Below are 16,319 nucleotides of genomic sequence, written 5' to 3'. Positions count from 1 at the left end.
CGATATGTAATAAGGGTATTTATACCTAGAGTTCTGTGCCAAGTGTGTTATCAATTTTTCACTCAGGGCTCATTTAGATGCTTCTTGTGAGACTTGTGATTTGTTTTGGTAAAAATGGTTCGTATCGTCAGTTAGCCGAGTTTCTTCCCGTTAATCGGGTATGACACATTCATAGGTTTTTAAATGTTAAGAAGCCCTGAGACACAGTTTCGTGAAAGAAAAAAAACCCGGAGGCTGAACAGGTTAAAAAGAAAAGGAGAGTCCAACCGAAAATCCCCAAAATATATTTTCAAACTCTTTCGATGTTAAAATGTAGCACTGCAGATTAGGAAAACACCTTTTAACTGGGGGACTGTCCTTTAAGGGTTAAATCACCTTAATCTGGTGCAATGCTCACTCATAATCTCCATCAAGATAACGGGGCACACTTTCGCACAAACATTATTCTTGTGACTCTTTCGGAAAGGAGACTTACTTCATATAAGTAGAACCAGAATCTACTGATGGAGTGCAGGACCCTCAGCAGCAGGTTGACCTCCAAAGAGGGGTCTTCGAAGGTAATGTTCTCCGGTGGCTCCGAAGTGAGGTATGTCTCTAAGGGATTGACGACACTGGGACACACGCCGTCTGCAAGTGAAGGGAAACAAGAGTAGGAATTAAGTACACAGTAACCCATTTAGGATTGTTACTGATTTGTAAACATCATAACCAGGAATCCCCCAGATAAAAATAACGTTGGAGCTTCCGCTGTGAGACGTTTCAGATGCTCACCATGCCACAGCTCATCCTGCTTCTTGGCGTTGCGCGGGGACGTCTTGGTGGGAGCAGTCTGGGCTCGGCCACGCTTCCCACCCACAGCGTCTTTGCTGCCGTCCTCGTCCTCTCTCACAGGCTTATACCTATTAGCAAATAACACAGGTCGTTAAAGTGTCTGATGAGAACGCATGACAGCTTTTACACCGGAAATGGCTAACTCTTTGGTGACCAGACTTTGGGTATCTTTGAGTAATAGCACTTAGAATTTCAAATGATTATTGGCCTAACAGGTAGCTAGTTCAGGTGCAAGAGTACATCTCAGCGACATGGTAATTATAACCCTAATAATACACTTTATTTGTATAGCAGCTTTCATGGACAAAGCAACACAACAACAATATTAAAATAAATACAGAACAAGATAAAACAAAGACTGTTCTAACATTTTAAGACATTTGGTTTGACTTTTCAAGGACTGCCTAATGAGATTCAAACAAGCAAATCCCCCCAAACGGTTGTTCTCTAAAGACAGTGAAGGTTAAGTAAGATGCCACACAACTCTGAGATAAACAACAAGTCTTCAGTCACTAAAACAACAAAAAACTGTTCAAATGAAAATACAAAAAGCGTTTTTACCATATTGTGTGCGTTTTGGTCCAAATGCCAGCTCGCCCGAGTGGGTTTGCCTCGTCGTCCGTCGACTCTCGCTCCTCCTCCGCCTGCAGACTGTACTGCCTCACAGCCTGGTACACCGTCATGTTGTACGGCAGCAGGTGGTCACCGATGTAGAACTGCAGTCTGTGACGCACACTGCCCGAGTTCAGGAACTGCGCCGCCTGGGAAAAACATCGCTTTAATGATAGTATCGAATTTAAAGCAGGACTTTCAATACGCATCGAAACGCAGGATTAAGGGTGTATAGAGGGAAAACAAATCCTTATTTTGTACAAATCACATACCAGTGATTCATCGATTTCATCATCTGAACCATCGTCATCGCTGTCTTCATCCTCTTCCCTGATTCGGCCGTACCCTGCACAAGAAGCAAGATTTAAAGTTAAGAAACGATGAATAAAATCATATATTTGACGGCTTAGTTGAATATTCGATTCCGATTGGTCAATTCAGAACATGTGACACGTTGTTATAATACAGTAGTACAGACCGCTGTCAAGGACTGTAGCGATCGTTGCTAAGGAGGATCAAGAAGGAGAACGGAAGAAATACGATCATTGTTAACCCTTAGATGCCCGAGTAGCTGGACCCCACACTCTTCCATAAGTGGGTCAAAAAGGAACCGTATTAGAATTATGTGTTTTTATTAGGGCCGGGACTTTAACGCGTTAATTAAGATTAATTAATCACACAAAAATTAACGCGTTAAAAAAATTAACGCATTTTAATCGCACTTATTTTTGCACAGCGGAACGTTTCTCACTGGATGAGTTTCAGGCGTACCGATTATACTGGAGCACCAACTAACGTTCATGACTTCAGACAACAACAAACCACAGTGAACAACAGTGGGAAATGTTGTTTTAAAACACGGACGGATGGAAGCGTCGATAAGAGCACGGTTGTGTGCAAATTATGCAAAAAGGAATTCGCATATCACCGCAGCACATCAAGCCTCAAGTATCACCTCAATGCAAAAACATATAGCAGCTAGCGTGGAAGCTAGCCTGGACGTTAGCCTCTTTTATCGCGTTCACACCAAAAAGAGCCGGTACTAAAATTAGTTAATGAGAACCTTTTTACCCCGACGAAAGTCCCTGCTAGAGAGCAGAGAGCTGCTAGAGAGCAGGGACTTTCGTACGGCTCTCTTGTGAGAAAAGAGCTATATGTCTGATTGGCTGGGCGGATTGCAAACCACGCCCCGTAAAACTCCCAAAACGTTTTGTGAAGCCGCCATTTTATTATCCTCGCATTAGCATTATTAGCATTAGCCCAGCGCAGAAACGCAGAGAGACTAACTTATGGCAACACAAAATAAAACATGGGAGCGGTGGAGATGAGGAGGTGTCGGCGTTCTGGCGATTTACTCAGAAGGCTTCAGTAGAAGCTGCTGGGACTCCCAGCAGCTTCTACTGAAGCCAGTCCCTAACTCCGGGGACTTCCGGCCGGGGACTTTGGGCGGCAGTATACGCCGTGAAGTGGTTTGCGGCCTGCCAGTAAACCCAAAGCAGAAGAAGAAGAAGTGACGTCAGCGGCTTAATTTGACTAATCCACCCCCAGGTTCAAAGAGTTCTCATGAACTAAGTTCTCATGAACCTTTGTGGGAAAAGTACTGCGGTGTGAATGCGCCTAATGGTATACTAAAATCCATGTGAAAAAAATTGCTTCTCACTATTCTTAGGTCAAATATGTATATGTGATTAAAAATGCGATTAATTTCGATTAATTAATTACAAAGCCTCTAATTAATTAGATACATTTTTTTAATCGAGTCCCGGCCCTAGTTTTTATGCCATGTTTGAAAAAATATAATGTATTATTATTATACTGACAGGTATCAGATCTTGCTGTGTAAAATAATCTTCCTGAGAGGTGTCACTTGTGATGTCTGTGGTCCACAGTGAATGTATTCCTGACAGCCACAGGTGAGAAGAATCAAAGGATCCCATAGAAAATGCATGCGGGTCATTTTTGACCCACTTATGGAAGCTTGGGGTAGAAATACAAAAACTACAATTTCTTAAAATGTAAATTTAAAATGGCGTGATATCCAAAACATGTTTTTTGAGGAATAGCTGGAATATGAAATGATAAAAAATAATGTAATTACAAAGATACTTCAAGAAAACCACCTCACCGGGTCAAAAAAGACCCACTTATGCATCTAAGGGTTAAGACAATAAAATAATTTCAATTCATATTGGGAGTCAAGTCGTTAGGTGTAATTACACTTTATCCCTTACTTAAGTAACTCCCTGTTTATAGGAGCTGCTCATTCTGTATTAAAGCAGGCACACAGAACAGTCCCTCACCTCTGACTACCAGATATCTCTCGATGGCCTGCACCAGGGCCAGGGGGTCTATCTTCACTGGGCCGCCCTTCCACTGCTTCACATTAGTGCAGTCTGGGTGTCTCTGCAGCTGGCACTTCAGCTGATGTGTGTTGAAGAACTTCAGCGCCTGAGAGCCCCTGTAGAGACACATTCAAAAAAACACGTTAACAAAATATAAATCAAATATACTGTTTAATAACTGAAAATAAGTGTTTGACAATGTTGGGGAATAATGTGCCCTGCATGTCCTGCTTCGCCCTCTGACGCAGCTGACCAACCTTGAGCAGCCGTTATCTCCCTTAAGGAGGCGCTGCCCAAGCAAGTTGTTGATGTTGCCAGTTTGTGACCGGGCAACTCTCGGTCAGAGATAGTTCTTGTTGTGGGACACCTGGAACACATCCTTCTCGGGGTGTAGAGGACCCCGAGCCATAAGAGACAACAAATGTGATTCAGTGTCCCTCAGCTGTTAATGTTGATTATTACACTCTGAACTCGGTAAACCCTGGAGCTACAGGAGGGCTCTTCAGAATTGATTGTGGCATCTCAACCGTGTGGTCAACTCGTGGCTCGTGACATGTCTTATGAATTCTCCGGACGAAGCTCCAAATAAACCGTCAGTGTTTGCCATCAAAGCTCCAGCTCTCCATCGTGTCTCTCTGAGTCCTGACTCCACTTCAGAACTTTCCCCAACAGACAATAAAGTTATTTAAAAACGTAGGTAACAAATCTGCACACCTGCTGCCATTGCCGTTGCCACTGGGGAAATCATGCACTTTGACAGGAAACTGCTCCATTTGGCTCAGGCAGCTGTTCATTTTGTGCACCAGTGCCAGGTAAGGAGCGTTCTCTGTCGGGTCCAGACGACCTGCCAGCTCCATGCCTGGAACCTACAAACCAAACAAAAAGGGGGGGAAATATTACAACACAATTCTGAATATTGAGATGACCAATGATGGGGATAAGAGTGGTGCGGGAATGAGTTCTAAATCAGTCGGAATGTTATCACTTTCGGATGTCAACAGTTTTAAATGTGTTTTTGGTTAGATGCCTGAAACAAGGTCTGTGGTTAACACAAGCTATAGACGTTTATAAATTGTGTTCTATTACATTAAATCCTTCAGTAAATACCCCACTGGTAAAGGTATGAATTTTTTACGAGGTAAAAAGGGCGATTTCTAACAAGTGTCTAAATAAGACGACTGGATAGGATAAGCTGCTTGTAGCTTGGCGGTGGCGACACAAATGTAGTTCCTTTATAGCCCAACGTTAATTTGTTCAACTGTTATGAAAGTGGTGTTCATGTAGGGATGGGTACCGAGCCCCGGTATTAAACGGGCCCCGGGGCTCAATTATTAAAGACCGTGGTACCGTTAAGCTCCGACGTTATCGGTCTTTTTATCGGTACTGGAGACGTGTAAAATATATCTCATATGTATTATTGCTACACAAACATTATATTGCAGTTTTAGTTTCGCCAACTCCGTTTCTAATACGCAAAAAGACAAACAAATGTGTCTATGATTATTTTTGATCTTTCCAATCCAGACGAGAGATCTCTCTCCCCCTTCTGTGTGCGAGGGGGCGGGGCCACACACACACACACACACACACACACACACACACACACACACACACACACACACACACACACACACACACACACACACACACACACACACACACACACACACACACACACACACACACACACACACACACACACACACACACACACACACACACACACACACACACACACACACACACACACACACACACACACAGCGGAGAGAACGCGCTCCAAAGTGGTTAAACTTTACCCGTCTCGATGTGGAGAATGCTCGTTGCCAAAAGTGCAATAAGAGTTTAGCATGTGAGGGCGGTAACACGAGCAGTGTGTCTAAACATTTATCAAAAGTGCACCACATTCAGACGGAGGAATGCACCGGGTTCCACTGTCTTTCTAGCAGCTCTGTAGCTCCATCCACGAGGAACGTTTCCACGTCAGGTGTTATGTATGCTAGCAGCAACACACAGAGTTAACTACATTATACAAACATGGGTTAATGATTAGAGGAAACTGAGTTATTTAGTTAAAGTTTCAGCTATTCTGTTTACAATTCTGTCATCAGATTATTTAATACGATTTGTTAAAACATTGTCGTTTCTTTTGATGTGAAATATTATGCATTTAATTTAAATAAAAAGCAATGTTAGTTTTGTTCACCTTTTTTTTTTTTAAAGTACCGTTAAAAGACCGGATCGATAAGCGGTATCGATAAAAGTAGTAGTAGTACCGTTAAATCCTTAACAATATTACATTATTATTACTTGTTAGACGCTTTTATCCAAAGCGACTAACATACTCAATACTGTGGGCAACCCCCACAGGAGCAATTTGGGGTGAAGTGTCTCAGGGACACAACAACATGCTGACTGCAGTGGGGTTTGAACCTGTGACCCCCTGAACCGAACACCTACGCACCACCCACTGCGCCACACGCCGCCCCATCCCTATGTTCATATGTGGAGATGTTTCTGCTGGACAAAACAGTATCACAACACTTGTTTGCCACAGAGCTTATTTTCAGAAGTTTTCAAAATCCATGGAATTGCTAACTTCAGGGTCGCCCTACAGAAATAGCAGTACTCTATAGAGCGTGTTCAGGTCTCTCACCGGACAGCCAGCGAACACGTGGAGGAACCTCTTGAGCCGGACGTCGCGGCTGAGCAGCTCCCTGTCGCTGCTGGAGGTCAGGTAGACGAGCAGCTGCTTCACCAGCCCGCTGTGCTGGATCTCAAAGGACGACACGTCGGACTCTGATACAATACTGGAGATCTCCACCAGGCACTCGATGCCACCGTCCACCTGGTACAGAAAACACATCATTAGAAAGATGTTTTAATGCTGGCGTCAATTAAATACAAATTCAGTATCTGTATTTCTCTATTCATCACAAGCGCTGTGATATATTTGCGTTTTTTTCAGCTCTGCGTCTGCCATTCTCGTAGCTTCCTCTTGCGTGTTTACGATCTGGTTGCTACGTTTTTATAGAGCTTTAGCCCCAGAAACGTCACGAACACAGCAGAATGAGAAGACAAGAGAAAATACAGACAGAGGGCTATGCCGATAGGACATTGTGCCCTTAGCAATCTCCACAAAAACAGCAATACATATGGACTTTAAGTTGATTAATGTTTGCAGTTGAATCATGTGAGGCGTTACCTGCAGGTTGAGCTGCTCCGTGGCTGTGCAAAGTCTCTGGAGTACATTCAGTGCAGGGTTGCTGCCATCCACATTTTCAGAGCTGAAGTAGCGCTCCACAAACTTACTGGCCGTTTCTTTGATCCAGGCTTTTATTTTGTCTCTGCAAACAGATACAAAAATCTCAATTACTTAAGGTGATCAATCACAGTTTGGATAAAACCTTCCTCGTTGACTCATCGTACCTGTTATTTGAAATTGAGTCCTTGGGCGGAGCCCTCGCCAGCCCGCTGACCCCCGCTGTGCGCGACGGCTCTGAGTTGGCGTTGTTGGTCTGGGCTCCCAGCTTGCCCCAGGTCTTTGGGTTAAGACTGGCCAAGAAGGAGGATTTGGGGGACTGAGTACTGGTGGGGCTCTTGGCTGTAAAGGAAGGGAGATTACAGAGGTTGAGAAACACCACAAAATGCCATTTCAAATCATGATGATTCAGGGCTGTGCAATTAATCGTATTTTAATCTCGACGGTTATTTTGCTGCATTCCCTTTCGCGATGATGCTCTCAATTTGCCTTGCGTTATACATCCTGCCCGCGCTGTCGCCCCTCCCTAAAAGCCCTCTCCGCCAGGTTGGGTTGTGACTTGCAGGTCTGTTTAATAAATCGATATAAACACGTTACAAGGGAAGCTTTAATTGCCGTGTCTTTATTCTTCGTCTCTAGCGTACAGTCAACTTTTACTAACTCAAGCTGGAGCCTCTTAGCTCGCTACTTCCGGCTTCCGGATAAGGGGTTACCCAAATAAGAGCAGGGGCGGATTGGGACAAGAAATCAGCCTGGGACTCTCGACCGGCCCACTTCTGTACCGCTAGGAAATTGTCAACGGGGGGGGTGCTAGTGACTTATCCGACCGGCCCACCTCGGTACCGCAAGTAAAAAATAATTAGATACCGCTAGTACATTGTCAAGGGGACAACGACGACTAGTGAGTTATCCGACCGGCCCACCTTGGTACCGTAAGTAAATTGTCAACAGGGGGGGAACCGGCCCACTTCTGTACCGGACGCCCCGATGGCCAGTCCGCCACTGGCGTGTAGCAGTATAATTAAACATTACAGGTTGTGAGTGACATTAGTTATCATATTTATATATGTTTAGTAGGTTATGGAAGTGCGCTCCAAAATATTTGTTTATCTTCTTTATTGGTATTTATTATTTTGATATTATTTATTTAAATGTAGTTATAAATGTATAATTGTATTTTTGTATTGGTTTTTCAGTTAGGGTTAGGTTATAAAGTTCAGGGTATTCAACTGTTAAAAACATACTGTTCAAATTATTATTTTAATTCGTTTTTATGTTCAATAAATGGATGTTTTCAAAGTCAATGAATAATCGTATTGAATAATCGTGATATCAATATTGACCAGAAATAATCGTGATTATGATTTTTGCCATAATCGCACAGCCCTATGATGATTCACTGTACTCCAATAGTAGGGATGGGTAGCGCAACCCGGTTTGAAACGGGCGTCGGGGCTACATTTTTAAAGACCGTGGTATCGATAAGCTCTGATGTTATCAGGTAAGCTATGTGTACTGGAGAATTAGGAAAATAGATTTCAGATTTATAATTGCTACATAGGTGTCCATTTCTAAAATTTGAAATATTTCCTTAATTTTTTTTTACAAAAATAACCGTTAAGAATACCACTAAAGTACTGGATCGATAAACAGTACCGGTAGGAGTAGTAGAACAGGGCAGGAATCCTGAAGTCAAATGTAATACCTTTTAAGACCTTTTTTAAGACCCTCTCCATACATTTTAAGACCTCATCGCCACTTTGAGTTTTAACCGGTTACATTGGCGACACTTTACCTCACACATTTACTATAGACAGTATTGATTGTCCTTCCTCCTTATCTTCCAACCATTTGGACGCAAACTTGCATTTCCCTATAACGATGTTGCTTAGCAACCGGCGTAAACGGACCTTCACGCGCTATCAAGCAGTGAGCGCGCGATGTCCTGTTCAGATGACGTCAAACCCAACGGGATGCCATCAATAAACTACACAGAATCACACTACACACCTACGCAATGATTACATTCAGGCACACTGTAGAATACAACCTCGTTGGACAATTTATATACTTATTGAAAACAAACTACAAAATGTAACACCTTGGAAAATGCCGTTTAATACTTTTTAAAATTTTCGCTAAATTGATTTATCAACTTTTAATACTTTTTAAGACCCCGCGGACCCCCTGTAGAACGGTGAACATCTTAATACCCATCCCTATTCAAGAAACATCAAAAAGCTTTTAATTACTGCAGTGTTTCCCACAGATATGAAATATACATGGGCGGGTGGTGGCAAGGGGGGGGGGGGTGCGCGAAAAAAAAAAAAGTTTTAACAACATGTTTATTTATTGACTTTTCATTCCTGTATAATAATTTTGCGCAAAGATGGCACTGTTTGTCAGAGCACTTCATCCTTCTGGGATTTCATGAAGAACAGCTCCAACGCCTGTGTGTATGGGAATGCCTCTGGTGCTGGTCCATTAACTGCCAGTGTTTCCCACAGATCTGAAATATACTTTGGGGGGTGGTGGTAGCGGGGGGGGGTTGAGGTGACGTGCAACAACATTAACCTTTCTGTTGGTCGCTTGTTAGCAGACCCTTCACGCGATGGCAGAGCGAACAGGTACAGGCAGGGCCCATAATGATAGCCCTATAGTTTAAATCTACTACCCACACATGACCATATGGAAATGGGTTACTATTTAAAAAAATTAATGTATTTATTAATGTATTTAGGAACCTATCCATGTGATTTTTAGTGGGGGTCGACCTCAAATCCTCTAGGGGGGTCCAGGGGCATGCCCCCCCGGTAAGATTTTATTTTTTATGTTGGAGTTAAAAGCATCAATCTGGTGCATTTTGAGGGGGAAATAAAGAGACTAGATCTATGGGAACACCTATATTTAACAGAACTGTATACATTTCAATAATCATAAAATCAAGGCCATAACCAATAACATACCATTTCCAATATGAAAAAAACACTGAAACTTGTTTATTAATTTAGTTTTGGTTCATTTATAGTTGTGAGTGTGTCTGTGCTCCTGAATCAGCCTCTCCTGTCTCCCTCCTCTCCCCCCTCTCCCTCCTCTCCATCCTCTCCCCCTGCTCCTCTTTGAGGCAGCAGCAAAGACTAGTTTTCTCTCAACAAGTTTTAAAAGTGTATCTTACCTTTTTTCACCTAGTTAACTTTTTATTTATTTATTCATGCATATTTTACTAATCACATTACATTTCATTTAGCTGACGCTTTTATCCAAAGCGACTTATAATGACCGATTACAGGGACATTCTCCCTGGAGTAACTAAGGGCTAAGTGCCTTACTCAAGGGCACACTAGTGGTGGTGTTCCTGGCGGGATTTGAACTCACAGCCTTCCGATCTTCAGCCCACCTCACTATCCATTAGACCAATCACTACCCTCTCAAATGGAAATATGCGTTTACATAAATGGTGACCACACTGTTTGAGACCCACTGAGAACTTAGACTAAGTTAACTATCTAAACACTCAGAGAGTCCTTTACCTCACCTGAGCTGAGGTTATCCCGAGCTTGAATGACACACAGAGACCAATCAATGGCTTTGATTTGTGATCTGTATGACAGTGGCCATGTTGGCAGGCCACATCATGTGGACAGCCAGTCACCCTGTGTGAGGCAGGCCACTTAACAGGCCAGAAGGAGGCGAGATCAGAGCAAGGGAGCGAGGGATCATTGTCTACAAGTTAATCGATCGCAGATGGCGTCGTGGTCACGGACGAATACAAAAAATATATATAAAAAAAAAAATTATTAAAAAAAAAAAAAAAAACTAAATGGGTCGCGAAATATACTTGGGCGGCCGTTAATATACCTGGGCGGCCCGCCCAAGTATAATCTATGTGTGGGAAACCCTGTACTGAACAGCAATTTAATCTGCTGTCAATCCAACATTGAACAACTTAGGTCAGTAAAAAACTGATATAACTGAACGTCACGTCTCGAAAGGTCTTTTTTAGAGGGGATCTTTGAAACATCAGACACTCAAACAGGGAGAGCAGCAGCACTTGAACTCACCCTGATTGTCTACTTTATCATCGTCTCTTGGGGGAGAGTATTTAGGTCTTCTAGGTCCTCTTTTGGGTAGCCGTTTCCTCTTCAGGACGTCACTTAACCGCCTAGAAGGAGAAAGAACATAATTACTATCATGCTCTTGGGGAACAAAGAGCATGATAGTAACAAAAACAACTCGTTGCCCTTCCATAAAATAAACAAAAACATTTGACAAACACACATCAGTTAACATTCTTATCCGTTTCAGGGACTGACGATTCATTTGTGTTGACTCTGCTATATTGTAATGAGGTCTCTACTGCGATTCAGAGGTAATTACAGAGCTAGTTATAGAGTGGTACAGTGACGCGTCCTAAAACCAGGAAGTAAACTCCTTCCGGTTCCTTCGCAAAAACGCAAAGCAATTTCTCCATAGGGTTTTGGAAAGTAGCTGGAAATCAGGTCTGTGGTTGAAACACATTTAAGAGACGGATCACGTTTTGTTCAGCCGGATAATCTCCACATGTCTACCCTACTTTTATCATTATATAATCATAAATCTAGTCGCCAGAAGCAAAATGCTAACGTTATGCTATAAAGGAACTACAGCAGGGTCGCTGCTTCAACGTCACGCCAACTTAAGATCCATATTCAAAACGACAGATTCTAAATGGAACGAGTTGAAGCTTTTGTTTGAACACTTTGCAGGAGGCAGGGACTTGCTTTCAAGCAGAACAGGGCAAACACACTTAGAGGAGTGTTTACGTGTTCGGTGTAATGACGTACAACTTCTGAAGTCCTGTTCAGCCACTTGGTAACAACCATCGTTTTTCAGACACGTCAACTCTTCAGAAATCACCAGTGGGGTCACTGCTGATGGATTTAATGTCGTAGAACAAAACGTGATCCGTCTCTTAAATGTGTCTCAACCACAGACCTTAGTTCCAGCTATTTTCCTAAATCCTACGGAGAGATCCCATTGCTTTTTTGTCGAAGGAACCGGAAGTGCTAAAATGCTAACTTACTTCCGGGTTTTGCTTCCGCGTCACTGTGGCACTCTATTAGCGACACAAACTGTTGGTGACGCGAGGAGGATGCAGATGTAATTTGTGTTTATTAGGAGTGTCCACTTCTTCTCCCTGGCCTTTTAGTCAGAGCGGAGCACGACTCCTGACTTTTCCCTGTGTTTTTATACATCTGTTGTAATTTATTGTCTTTTATTGTGATTGTAGTATTTATTACATGTACAGCACTTTGGCCTGACCAAAGATCGCTTTTAAATGTGCTTTATAAATAAACTTTGATTTGATTAACACTGGATCGGTGTTAGAAACATTTCTTGTGTCTGTGGACGGGTAAAGTAAAGCCACACATGCTCACACACTCACCCCTGTGGGCTGAGGTCCAGGGAGTCGTCCATGCTGTGCTGGAAGCTGGGCGAGCCCAGGTCAGGAGTTGCATTGTTAGCAGATGTAGTGGATGCAGTGCTGATGGTGGTCGTGCACAAACTGGCAGTACCACTGGGGCAAGCCTTTGGGGGGCTAGTGACTAGAAAGCTCTCAGACTCGGACAGGTTCTTCACCTGGTGCATCACACCTGGAGGAGGAAGCAGAGAGACAAATGTAAAAATGGTCTCAAGCTTTTAAAGAAATAGCATATTGGAACGGGCTAAGAAAAACATTTGGAAACGCACTGGAAAGGAAAACACTTGCAGCAACACCATTTACAAACCTAAACATGTTAACTAACAGCAGGAGAACTTGGTAAGCTTTTGATAGGGGAGACATTAATGTGTCCTCTGTGGAATGAGATGTCTAGATGAACAAATAAGTACCGCGCTCTATTTTCGGGGTGATCCAAAATGACAACGATTTGCAAGTGGAAAAATTCAGCTTTAAACAATGAGGTTTCTGAAAGCTAACAGGGTTTCAAGACAAGGTGGCTCCATGGGGTTATACACTACCTTCTCTCCTGAAATAAACACTGAAGACATCAGGCAGCTTCTGCATGAGGATCTCAGCCATCTGCAGAGACCCCACTACAATCTTCAAGTCCTGGCTGGACAGCATGGAGGCGATGTGACTGGAGACAAAAGAAAACAAGAATAAGTCCATTTATTTTCAATTTAAAGACTTACTTGTTTTCCTTTGTGTCTTCATCTTGCGTCAGATCCTCTTTGTAAAGTTAATAATAGCTTGAAGCTGTTGTTACCTGGACACAGAGTGGTTCCTCAGCACATCCTTCAGCAGCTCTGCATCAGCAAAGAAGATGATCCTGAGGATGGCTCTAAGGCACTTGTGTCTGACAGCAGGGCCGGCTGACGAGCTGTACACCTCGTACAGGACCCCGAACAGAGTTTTGATAAAGCACTTTGCCAGCTCGGGGTCATCCTTCATCAACTGGGCTCGTGCATCCTCTCGACGAACCTCCTGGTGACCCCCTGCAGACGGACAGCAAACAGATCAGAATTATTCTCTAAATCACGGTGTCACAACACAGAATCGGGATGGAGAAGCTGCGTTACCCCTAGATTCCACCGGGTCCGTCTGCGCCGCGTTACGGCCGCGGCGTTCACAGCCACTCTAGTCAGTGGGTGCTATTCCACCAGACACGCCGCGTTACGGCTAGAAGCGTCTCGGCGCTGGGCTCCACTAAAAATAGGCGGCTGGTTTATTTTCGACGCGTTGCATAGCGCCGGGCAGGAAGTGGACCGGTCAGAGCATCCAGTCAATCCCCAAAATAAACTCATTTTGCAGACCCTATCCCTCCGTAGTCTTTCAAGTAGGAGGAGGAATGCCAGCGTTCTCCTCCGGTTTACAGGCACTGTGTAAATTATATATAGAATAATTATGATGATGAATGCATTTTTTAACCACTAAAATACAGCAACACATCTTTCATTCATGTCGTTTATAACTGGAATATTACAATTATTATTAACTTTGTCTGCACAAAAGTAGCCTGTCCAGGAAATATGCCCAAATCTACAAAAACTGCGAGCCTGCAGGCAAGACGCTCCCCTTCTGAAATGCGCCCGGTGGGGTTTGACGCTGTAGGAGGTCGGAACAAAACCATGGCGCAGCTGTAACGCAGCGCAGACGGAGCCGGTGGAATCCCGGGGTGACACACATGAGGTTAACACACATGAGGTTAACACACATGAGGTTAACACACATGAGGTTAACACACATGAGGTTAACACACATGCACACAATTGGAAAAAAAACACTTCAACAGACAGACTGCAGCTTGCTGCTCCGTCTCAGATTAATCAGGTGTAATCTCTCCCTTAATGAAGGGACTTGCAAGAATGCGAGGAAAGTGCAACGACTTGTAGGCCTGTCGCGATAAGCAATTAATTGACTTATCGTACGATAAATAAAAATTAACTCAATAACTTTTCAGAGGTCTAAAAAAATTGTCGTTTACATGCGTGTTTGTTTGGGGCTCAAACACAGCCAGGCGCGCTGTGAGGGGCGGGGCTCAAACACAGCCAGGCGCGCTGTGAGGGGCGGGGCTCACACACAGCCAGGCGCGCTGTGAGGGGCGGGGCTCACACACAGCCAGGCGCGCTGTGAGGGGCGGGGCTCAAACACAGCCAGGCGCGCTGTGAGGGGCGGGGCTCACACACAGCCAGGCGCGCTGTGAGGGGCGGGGCTCACACACAGCCAGGCGCGCTGTGAGAGGCGGGGCTCAAACACAGCCAGGCGTGCTGTGAGGGGCGGGGCTCAAACACAGCCAGGCGCGCTGTGAGGGGCGGGGCTCAAACACAGCCAGGCGCGCTGTGAGGGGCGGGGCTCACACACAGCCAGGCGCGCTGTGAGGGGGCGGGGCTCACACACAGCCAGGCGCGCTGTGAGAGGCGGGGCTCAAACACAGCCAGGCGTGCTGTGAGGGGCGGGGCTTCACACACAGCCAGGCGCGCTGTGAGGGGCGGGGCTCAAACACAGCCAGGCGCGCTGTGAGGGGGCGGGGCTCACACACAGCCAGGCGCGCTGTGAGGGGCGGGGCTCACACACAGCCAGGCGCGCTGTGAGGGGCGGGGCTCACACACAGCCAGGCGCTCTGTGAGGGGCGGGGCTCACACACAGCCAGGCGCTCTGTGAGGTGCTCACACACAGCCAGGCGCGCTGTGAGGTGCTCACACACAGCCAGGCGCGCTGTGATGGGCGGGGCTCACACACAGCCAGGCGCGCTGTGAGGGGCGGGGCTCACACACAGCCGGCGCGCTGTGAGGGGCGGGGCTCAAACACAGCCAGGCGCGCTGTGAGGGGCGGGGCTCAAACACAGCCAGACGCGCTGTGAGGGGCGGGGCTCACACACAGCCAGGCGCGCTGTGAGGGGCGGGGCTCAAACACAGCCAGGCGCGCTGTGAGGGGCGGGGGCTCACACACAGCCAGGCGCGCTGTGAGGGGCGGGGCTCACACACAGCCAGGCGCGCCTGTGAGGGGCTCAAACACAGCCAGGCGCGCTGTGAGGGGCGGGGCTCACACACAGCCAGGCGCGCTGTGAGGGGCGGGGCTCACACACAGCCAGGCGCGCTGTGAGGGGCGGGGCTCACACACAGCCAGGCGCGCTGTGAGAGGCGGGGCTCAAACACAGCCAGGCGTGCTGTGAGGGGCGGGGCTCAAACACAGTCAGACGCGCTGAGAGGGGTGGGGCTTAAACACAGCCAGACGCGCTGTGAGGGGCGGGGCTCAAACACAGCCAGGCGCGCTGTGAGGGGCGGGGCTCAAACACAGCCAGGCGCGCTGTGAGGGGCGGGGCTCACACACAGCCAGGCGCGCTGTGAGGGGCGGGGCTCACACACAGCCAGGCGCGCTGTGAGGGGCGGGGCTCAAACACAGCCAGGCGCGCTGTGAGGGGCGGGGCTCAAACACAGCCAGGCGCGCTGTGAGGGGCGGGGCTCAAACACAGCCAGGTGCGCTGTGAGGGGCGGGGCTCAAACACAGCCAGGTGCGCTGTGAGGGGCGGGGCTCAAACACAGCCAGGCGCGCTGTGAGGGGCGGGGCTCACACACAGCCAGGCGCGCTGTGAGGGGCGGGGCTCAAACACAGCCAGGCGCGCTGTGAGGGGCGGGGCTCAAACACAGCCAGGCGCGCTGTGAGGGGCGGGGCTCACACACAGCCAGGCGCGCTGTGGGGGGCGGGGCTCAAACACAGCCAGGCGCGCTGTGAGGGGCGGGGCTCAAACACAGCCAGGCGCGCTGTGAGGGGCGGGGCTCACACACAGCCA

General features: G+C 46.4%; 1 protein-coding gene across 13 annotated transcripts in view; it reads right to left on the bottom strand.

The window, feature by feature from the left end:
• The window catches only part of trip12 (thyroid hormone receptor interactor 12), a 50,411-nt gene that overhangs the window by 10,076 nt on the left and 24,016 nt on the right, over positions 1-16,319 (bottom strand). For 12 of the 13 annotated variants that reach the window (XM_034216065.1, XM_034216071.1, XM_034216072.1 and 9 more), the window contains 13 exons: positions 13,296-13,524; positions 13,048-13,166; positions 12,473-12,680; positions 11,109-11,209; positions 7,215-7,389; positions 6,991-7,132; positions 6,442-6,633; positions 4,500-4,651; positions 3,744-3,901; positions 1,716-1,789; positions 1,393-1,592; positions 772-899; positions 476-627 (listed from right to left, as the gene is read on the bottom strand). In XM_034216065.1, coding sequence (XP_034071956.1) covers positions 476-627; positions 772-899; positions 1,393-1,592; positions 1,716-1,789; positions 3,744-3,901; positions 4,500-4,651; positions 6,442-6,633; positions 6,991-7,132; positions 7,215-7,389; positions 11,109-11,209; positions 12,473-12,680; positions 13,048-13,166; positions 13,296-13,524 — 2,030 coding nt within the window. Of the gene's footprint in view, positions 1-475; positions 628-771; positions 900-1,392; positions 1,593-1,715; positions 1,790-3,743; positions 3,902-4,499; positions 4,652-6,441; positions 7,133-7,214; positions 7,390-11,108; positions 11,210-12,472; positions 12,681-13,047; positions 13,167-13,295; positions 13,525-16,319 lie in introns of those variants that run through there. The other variant, XM_034216079.1, reaches the window with a different exon arrangement.

Source organism: Gymnodraco acuticeps, unplaced genomic scaffold (genome assembly GCF_902827175.1).
Source record: "Gymnodraco acuticeps unplaced genomic scaffold, fGymAcu1.1, whole genome shotgun sequence".
NCBI lineage: Eukaryota > Metazoa > Chordata > Actinopteri > Perciformes > Bathydraconidae > Gymnodraco > Gymnodraco acuticeps.
This window is presented reverse-complemented; position numbering and strand designations above follow the sequence as displayed.